This window comes from Engraulis encrasicolus, chromosome 4, assembly GCF_034702125.1.
Source record: "Engraulis encrasicolus isolate BLACKSEA-1 chromosome 4, IST_EnEncr_1.0, whole genome shotgun sequence".
Classification (NCBI taxonomy): Eukaryota; Metazoa; Chordata; class Actinopteri; order Clupeiformes; family Engraulidae; genus Engraulis; species Engraulis encrasicolus.
In genome coordinates, this window is record NC_085860.1 from 14688223 (window position 1) to 14698222 (window position 10000).

The 10000-nt window shown below is 47.1% G+C and overlaps 1 protein-coding gene across 1 annotated transcript in view; it reads right to left on the reverse strand.

The window, feature by feature from the left end:
* reln (reelin) overlaps window positions 1-10000 on the reverse strand; it is a 232615-nt gene that overhangs the window by 175183 nt on the left and 47432 nt on the right. Inside the window, exon 2 of the mRNA XM_063196757.1 lies at window positions 9881-9988. Within this exon, the coding sequence (XP_063052827.1) occupies window positions 9881-9988 (108 nt within the window). The remainder of the gene's footprint in view (window positions 1-9880; window positions 9989-10000) is intronic.

The following is a 10000-nucleotide window of genomic DNA, read 5'->3' on the forward strand; positions in this document are numbered from 1 at the left end:
TTACCCCTGTCTCTCTATCAGTCTCTTTCTTTTATGTGTCTTTCTATGGCTCTGTCTGTCTATCTGTCTCTCCGCTGTCAGTCTGTCTGTCTGCCTCCTTTTCTCTCTCTCTGACACCATCTCCATCTCTCTCTCTCTCTCTCTCTCTCTCTCTCTCTCTCTCTCTCTCTCTCTCTCTCTCTCTCTCTCTCTCTCTCTCTCTCTCTCTCTCTCTCTTCTTTTCCACTTCACTACCTTTTAACTCAATCTACAAAGTATTTATTTACTGTTCCCTTTTGCCTGTGCAAATACAGTACCTTGAGATCTGGGGAGTGTCCATTTAGTTTGCATTTTTTCCTTGTCTCACTTAATGCCTTGGACTGAGGCGCACACGTGTGGGTGTTGTGTTTTTCCCCTCAAACATCATGAAAACAGGACCCAAAAAAATAAGAAGAGAGCCGAGCTGTTTGAGGCTCGTCTCGGGCATTTGCAGTGTTTTATGGGGAGGTTACTGCGGCATGATATTGTTTTTCGGATGACTAGGTGCCAATAAAATAGTGACGAAAGCGTCTGTCTCTTCCCCTCTCTCCCTCCAACCCTCTATAACTCTCTCTCTATCCCTGTTACCTCTCTCTTTCTTCCTGTCTCTCATTCTTTCTCTTCGTCTCTCTCTCTCTCTCTCTCTCTCTCTCTCTCTCTCTCTCTCTCTCTCTCTCTCTCTCTCTCTCTCTCTCTCTCTCTCTCTTTGCCTCTGTCTTTCTTTCTTTCTTTCTTTCTTTCTCCAGCTCTCTCTCTCTCCCTGTCTCTCTCTCTGTATTTCTTTCTTTCTATTTAATGAGTTTTCCAAGGCGAGTGTAGCGGCTCTGCTCTGCTCGGCCCGTGTCTCTTGATGGGAGGCCTGTGGGGTGTGTTCCCCCCTGAGACCGGCGAGCAGTCGGCCTGTCTGCTCCAACCACAAGCCTGACCACATCAACCACCAGACCGGCTCACATATTTACTCTCTCTCCCTCGCTTGCTCTCTCGCTGTCTCTCTTTCTCTCTTGCGCTCTCTCTGTCTCTCTCTCATTCACACTTTCTCTCCCTCTCTCTCTCTCCCTCTCTCTTTCTCTCTCTCTCCAGCACTCTCTCTTTCTCCCCCTTACTCCCTCTCTCCAACTCTCTCTCTCTCTCTATCGCGCTCTCTCACTTGCCCTACAAGAATGAGTCTTTCTCTTTTTCTTCCTCTCTCCATTCCTCTCTCCCTCACTCTCTCTTTCTCTTCCTGAGTCTCTCTCTCTCTTTCGTTCTCTCTCTCTCTCTCTTTTTCGCTCTCTCCATCCCCTGGCCCTCATTTCTGTATGAGTGTGTTTCGTGTACATGCTCGCTTGTGTAGACAGACTCCGGGTCTCCACCTTCAGTCTCTCTGCGTCTCTGCTTTTGAATGTTTCTCCAGTGAGGCACGCTTGGATTTGCTATTGGCAGTGGTGGCCTGATTTCCATGGTTGTTAAGGCAGTACAGTATAATGTAGTATAATGCAGTGTATAATGGACTGTGGTGTGCCTTGCCTACAAAACCATCGCAGGAACGGCCCCAGCTTATCTGAAGGACCTACTAACGCCTTATGTTACTGGAAGAGAACTGCGCTCATCCAGCACAAGCCGTCTGGCTCTGCCATCCAGTCGCTCTAGGTACTCCCAGTCAAGACTCCGTTGTTGTACCCAAGAGGTGGAGCGGTCTCCCAGAGGCAGCAAGACCAAGCACATCTATTGCAGCCTTCAAGAAACAACTAAAGACCTTCCTCTTTCGAGAGTATCTAAGACTAATGCTTGAGCTGGCCTAGCCTCAGGGCAGACTCTTGACATGATGTTTAGTTTAGTTTAGTTTATGTGTGTGTACTCTATATTTAAAAAAAAAAACAAAAACAAAAAAAAAACACTAAACCCTCTTTGCAACTGCACTTGTTGTTCTGTATATTTCCAGTGCATTTTGTATTTGCTTGTGATGTTGGCTTGATTGTGTCCTCTTTTGAAAGTCGCTTTGGTTATAAAGCGTCTGCCAAATGTAATGTAATGTAATCTAAAGTGTGGGACGCTTTGCTAAGGTCCATACAGGAGTTCTGTGTGTGTGTGTGTGTGTGTGTGTGTGCGTGTGTGTGCGTGTGTGTGCGTGTGTGTGTGTGTGTGTGCGTGTGTGCGTGTGTGTGTGTGTGTGTGTGTGTGTGTGTGTGTGTGTGTGTGTGTGTGTGTGTGTGTGTGTGTGTGTGTGTGTGTGTGTGTGTGTGTGTGTGTGTGTGTGTGTGTGTGTGTGTGTGTGACTCTCTCAGCTCCCACTGCTGTTGTCATCAGAGGCACATGTCTGTCTGGGCCCATCTGTGTGCCACATGCCTCTCTCATTGTCTATACCTCTATCTATTTACTTCCTCCTCTGGAACATTCTCTCTCTCTCTCTCTCTCTCTCTCTCTCTCTCTCTCTCTCTCTCTCTCTCTCTCTCTCTCTCTCTCTCTCTCTCTCTCTCTCTCTCTCTCAGACAGAGCAGATGTACAGTACACATCTGCTGCATCTCATTCCAAATGTACAGTAAGTCCTTCTGCCACAGTAAACTCTAGATGCCTCTGTAGATGTCTGCATGCAAACCTCTGCTTTCTTTCCTGTCTCTTTGCTCATTGACTCTCTCTTTCACTCTTCACATATCTATTTTGCCTTTGTTATGGTCATTATGTGTCTCTCTCCATCTCTCTCTCTCTCTCTCTCTCTCTCTCTCTCTCTCTCTCTGATCACCTTATCCAATCTTGCGTTTTCTGGTCTGGTTTGGCTAACAGGAGTTTGGTTGTTTAGTTGTGTATGAGTGGTTTACTGTCCAAAAGGACAAGCCGTGAAATGGGCCCATTAGGCCTGTATGGCAGAGGGCCTGAGTCCTGCATCTACCCAGGCGCTCGCTGACTGCCTGACTGCCTGACTGCCTGACTGCCTGACTGCCTGACTGCCTGACTGTGGCCCACTGGCATTTGCCTCGAGTCTGAGAAACACTCCCTGAGTGGCGCCAGCTTTGAGGAGAGGCACCAGCCCCTGGCAAAACACTCAAGGAGAGAGAGAGACAGAGAGAGACAGACAAACAAACAGAGACAGAGAGAAACAGAAAAACAGAACAACAGAACAGAGATACCGAGACAATGACAGAAAAGTCAGAGACAGTGAGGGAGATGGCTAGAGAAAAAATAAGAGGAAAGAGAGTCAAACACAGAGAAAAACAGAGAGTGAGAAGGAGAGCTCTGGCCTTAGACAAGATTTGGCTCTGACTGACAGCCCCTCCGGGGATGGACTTGTAAAACAAGCAGAGCAGTGGTGAGGTTGGGCCTTCTCTCTCTTTCCCGCTCTACATCCCTCAGCCTCTGATGACTTCCAGGAGTGTTGCATGAGGAGAGGCAGGGCAGGACTGGTCATCTGGCATGCAGGGCATTTTCCCAGTGGACTGATGGTCCTCAGGGGCTGATACTGTTGTTGGTTCTTTTTTGTTTTTGTTTCATTTTTCTGACTGAACCACTAGTTAGAAGGGGGTGGCCCATTGGCCCATCTTTAACCCGTTAAGACACGGCGTTATTAACTTGCTGTTACCAGAATGCCAATGACCAAGTCGTAGTGCATTACTAAAGGCCCTGTGTTATGTCATAGTATTGTAGTACTATGGTAGTTCACTTTTTAATGACTATTACAGCGTGCCACTGGAGGTACGGCATGCATTAAGGGGCTACTACATAGACAATGGACTTAGGCAGTCATAATCATAGAAAGATGGGGCTGTGTGAGGGGCTAATCTATGCCACAAATACCCAGGCTGTATTTTGAACCCAGTCCAGTCCCGGGGACAGAAAGCGCCAGAGCCAGAGACAGCGCTGCAGCCCGGCCATGAGCCTCTCCCCTGGGAGATGTGTCCATGCTTTTTTCCTGGAGGGATCGATGGTGTAACACACACACACACACACACACAGCTACAGTGCCTTGACACTGACTCATGTATTTTTGGTTGCGTAACCCTCTTCACTGTGCCATGGCAGAGGCAGTTTCTTCCAAGAAGAACACACACATACAAACATGCGTGCGCACACATGCACGCACTCACAAATCCTCCATTGTCTTACCCTGACTTTCCACCAGATCATACAGGAGCGTGTTTATATTTTCTCTTCTCTGTTTCTCTCGTGCCATGTTGTGTCTTGGCCTGTTTCTCTGTCCTTTGCTCACCATTTCCAGTGCACGCGCACACACACACACACACACACACACACACACACATGCACACGCACACATATGCACACATGCACGCACAAACACACACACACACACACACACACACACACACACACACACACACACACACACACACACACACACACACACACACACACACACACACACACACACACACACACACACACACACACACACACACTCAACCGCATGCACGTACGCATGCACACACACACATGCACGCATGCACACACACACATGCACGCATGCACACAGACACAGACACAGACACAGACACAGACACAGACACACACACACGCACACGCACACGCACACGCACACACAAACGCGCACACACGCACGCACACACACACACACACACTCAAACGCAGGCACGTACGCATGTACACACACACACACATGCACGCATGCACGCAGGCATGCATGCACACATACACAGACACAGACACAGACACAGACACAGACACAGACACAGACACAGACACAGACACACACACACACACACACACACACACACACACACACACACACACACACACACACACACACACACACACACACACACACACACACACACACAGCCTTCGGTCATCCTTTACACTCCTAAACCCTTGGCCTTGATTCTTGGTCTCCCAAAGCCACCTCCTGACACTTCCCAACTCAGTCAGTCAGCTAAGTCTGTGAGTGTCTGCATACCGTACGTAGTGGGACGCACCCTATGGCTCCCCGCTGTCACCACTGCCCCGCCAACCAACTCCCCTTTAACAAGTCAAATAGACCCGGGGACCAGCAAGCGTACAGCATGGCGACAGTAATAAAAGGCAGACACTCAAAACATGAATGGAGCTCCACGGGGAGATAAAAAGAAGCAGAGAGGCGTAAGGGGGTGCGACCCGCATAGCTCGGCTCGGCACGCAATAAATTTAGTCCAGGCTCCGCTCTTCTGCTCCGCTCTTCTGCTCTGCTTCGCAACTCTGCTGTGCTGCGCTGCTCTGGGTTGGGCTGGGCTGGGCTGAAATGGTCTGCTTGCTTGCTCACTTGCGCGCGCACACACACACTCACACACACACACACACACACACACACACACACACACACACACACACACACACACACACACACACACACACACACACACACACACACACACACACACACATTCCCTTTCTCCTCAAGCTCGCATCAGAGCACACACACACACACACACACACACACACACACACACACACACACACACACACACACACACACACACACACACACACACTTGTTCCATTTCTCCTCGAGATCGCATCAGAGGTTCCCTAAAGGAGCTCGCTGTGCGGGACGAGACCCTGCACACACACACACACACACACACACACACACACACACACACACACACACACACACACACACACACACACACACACACACACACACACACACACACACACACACACACACACACACACACACACACACACACACCGAGCGGGACGAGACCCTGCTGCTAATCAGAGCGGAGCTGTTGACAGCGTGGAGCCCTGCAGCCGGGGCTAAGGCCGGACGGCAAGGCCTGTGTGTGTGTGTGTGTGTGTGTGTGTGTGTGTGTGTGTGTGTGTGTGTGTGTTTGTGTGTGTGTGTGTTTGTGTGTGTGTGTGTGTGTGTGTGTGTGTGTGTGTGTGTGTGTGTGTGTGTGTGTGTGTGTGTGTGTGTGTGTGTGTGTGTGTGTGTGTGTGTGCGCGCAAGGCACGGCAAAGACTTCTTGCTCAACACAGTGGAACCCTCCTTTCGTCAGGCCTGGCAGGGTCTGTGGGGCAGGGGTGGGGAGTGGGGGAGTTTGGGGGGTGCAATGGTGTGGGGGGTGTAAGGGGATGGGGGGGTGGTCTATGGACTGATGGGAGTTACTGAAAAAAACTTGCGTCTTCATATGTCTGAAAACTTTGAATGCAGTCTTGGGGGCACTGTCCTTGCAAGCCTCCCCGACTGTGTATAGGGTTCTTATTTGCTTTCCAAAAATCTGTGGAAACAAACAATTAGGCCCGTAATGGTGCACTGTATTCATACCGAACCGAAATTACCGTCGGTACGGTACAGTGCTGTACCGAACAGTACAGTAATATGTTATGTTTATGTTTTTGCCTGCTGCTGCTACAGCAGCAGGAGGACCTGTGCCCGATTGGAGGAGTAGCTTAGTGGAAAAGTGTACTGCTAGCAACCAGCAAGAGCTTGAAGTAGGCTATGGTTCCCTCTCACTAAAATATGCAGTTTGGGAAAACTTAGTGATATATGCAACAACGCGCCAAATCGCTTTCAGACGACATGGAACAGCGGTCAGGAGAGCAAACGAGGTTGGGGTAAATTTCCCACTGTCCAGCGACTACACAGCAATATAAGCAGGGTGCACAGCAATGTCTTGTGCGGGGAAATAGAGGATTGTGCTTTGTGAGAACTTTTGAAAGTGCTATTACTTATACTGATGAAATGTTCGACCCAAAGTAGCAGTTTTCACTGCAATGCCCGTGCCGTGTATTATCAATAAATCCATTTGACAATTGATAGTTGAGCTTTAATCTTCGTCTTAACCGTGTCAAAACACACATGAACTAATTAAAATAGCAACTAGTGACTTAGAAAGGTCCACATGTCTGCCGGAGTAGAGAGAGAAGACGTTTGTTTTCCTCAAGCTCTGAGAGAAACGCAAGTGGAGTCTAGAGTCGCTATGGAAACCGAGTTTGAGAGAGTCTGCCTTTCTTAAAGCGACAGTACACATTTGATCTAATGACAACCTTTGCTATGAGTTCTACTTCTGTTAACTTCCCTACATAACATTAATCATTTTAAACATTTTGAAAGGATTTGTTTAACCTACTATTAATAATGAATTCATTAAAATGTAAGAAATCAAACTAAGAATAAATTAAAGTCCACCGTAATAGGGCTAGTGTTTAAAAAATAATTTAGCTTATTAATAAAATGCAGCACTTTGAATGTATTTATTTTATTGATTATTTTGACAATTTGTGGTGCAATAAACCACGCACTGAGGAAGAAAATGGTTTTGCATTTTTTTTTTTACCATATGCTGTACCGAAAACGTACCGAACCGTGACATAAAAAACCGAGGTACGTACCGAACCGTGATTTATACACCCCTACGAGCAATATACTGTATGTCATGGCTACAAAATGTAATTTGTTTCGGACAGAGTTCTGCAGAGCATTCTGGCTGACAAATACACAGCTTTTGTCCAATGTTTTCTTTTGATTTCTTACTTTTGAAGATGCATATTTATTCATGGAAGCAAAAGGTTTTTGTCGTGCTACACATAAGGAAGTCCAGATGAGTTCCTCTGGATCAGAACAACAACAAGGAGTACAGACTTGGTCACAGTGGAGAGAGCGCACTAACTGTCACAGGCACAGGATGGACTTGGAGGCTAAGGAGCTACGTAGCAACAGAGAGATTGTTAATACAGATGCTCTGCAAACCACCAACACATGTGGAGCAGCAGCAACGTCAGCTAGCCAGAATGCTCGCTCCGTGTCAGGGAGCAGGGGCCAAAAGAAACTGCCTGGAGTAACTCACATAATATGATGCACTACTCGCAACTCTGATCTAGCATTAGCTACATATATGCCTTATTTTGGAAGGTGTTTAGACTGGATTACCTTAAAGTTAGCTGACACTAAACTAACTTATGTTAGCTCATGCCAACAAACCTGACTTAAGGTATGCTTGCCACAAGCCCCTCCAAAAAAATCCATTGAAGATGTTTCTTACGACATCATATTAAGACTCAGCTTTAATGTTTATACGATATGGTGTTGTACAGGAGACACAGGGAGCGACCCATGGTTCATCCAAGAGGATTAACAATCTATTAATTATGTTTAGTATGGCATCATAAGAGCACAGTGACGTATTCAGTGAGTGTTTATTGTACTGTATAGGGTTCTCAGCTTTGTGGGGAAAAATAAGGGACACATCATTCGCGCAGGGATCTTCTATTTCCTAGATGTAATTAGTGGCATTTTAACAAAATTGTGTCCCATTTCAGCTCAATACGGAATCGCACTTTTGTTTCTACATACGGGATGATTTCGTATTTCAAGGGATGGTTGGCAACCCTATGTGTATTATGGAGACAGGGGGAGCCGTCTGTGTCATTTGTAATATGTGGTATGGAGAGACGGGGATGTAATCCGCATTGTGGTTACGTCCCAGGATCCGTAAGTTCATGGCATGGGGAGCTACGGAGGCATAGCTGCAGTGGGCTGAGGTACAGCTGCAGCTGTGCAATACGAGTTTTGGAAAGTTGGCATTCAAAAGAAATGCTACACAGTGCACTTGACCACACACAGGCACACATGCCTGCACGCACACACAAACACACACACACACACACACAAGTATGTACACACTCACACGCATGAACACACACACACACAGAAACACACACACGCGCACAAGAATGCACATTCTCACACGCACACACTGGCATGGGCACGGGCACACATAAGTAAACACACAAATACCTGTGGTGTTAAGTCTGCAGAGACTTGGAAAGAAGTGGATGGGTGTGTGTGCAAAATTTTGCAAGGGCTGTGTTAAAACGATCACCGATGAATACAAAATTGACATTTTCCTCTGAGGGAGCTCACTAGGTAGGATATACAGAAATACAGAATTGACGTCAGTAATGGTTCAATGGCGGGACAGTGATAATAATTTGACTTGGCTGTTCTTTGGAAGCAGCAGGAAACTCTTTGGGAACCAGCAACAGAAAAAGCTCTTCAGAAAATATGGGTGTGGTGAACAGTAGGAACAAGTCCAAAGGTTTCCAATGGTTGTTCCAGGATTGACACTTATAATGGCCTTTTGGCTAAACAGTTTCCCAAGCCTATCCGATGGGGGTTTCCCCTAATACCAGCTGCCCTACTGTAGCCTACAACTATTAACATCTTCATATCATCCTCCCCTTCATGTTGAGTAACCCTAGACCTAAATAGATACTATCCAGGTCATCAATCATGTAAAAAGTAACTGTTGTCTACTCGGCTTTTGGTGGATAATAACACTGGTTTGGAGTCCTTATCTCGGTGCACTGTAAAACATCGCAGCCAGTTAAATGTAAAAGTAAGTTGCCTTGCTGCCTTAAGTTTGTAAGTTAACTCAACTTCAGAAAGCCTTGAGTTGAGTTAACTTACAAACTTAAGGCAGCAGGCAACCTACTTTTTTACATTTAACTTACCTTTTTAAGTTTAACTGGCTGCAATGTTTAGCAGCATGTTCTCCCTGTTCCACATTTGGCTGAGTCAGTAGCCTGGACTTGACTTTTTGAGTCTGAGGAGGATCCCCACCACCCACTTGGACCAAGCAAAGACCACACCATGCCTCATATACAAACACAACAAATCTTTTATTTCCCTCCTTGGCTTTTGGGAAGGCCCACAGTTTTGACTGTGTGGTGTGGTCAACCTTGCGGCTCATTGTATTTATTCACTCATTTATACATTTATTCACATTTAATTTAATTTAACGACCTCTCGGCCAAGTAGCACTAAGGATGTGGTTGGTTGGTTTGGTGTGGGTGGGTGGTTGTTGGGTTTTGGCGTGGGGCTCGTGCCTGGAGCAATGAGGTCATTGTGTGGGTATTTTGGGGGACTTACCGAAGCCGAATGCGCCCGGGGCGGGGATGGGGGCCGCCTGGACCGTGGTGGAGGTGTAGAGGCCGGTCACCAGCAGACCGTCGAAGTAGGTGCTGGTGGAGATGGTCACTGGAGAAAAGA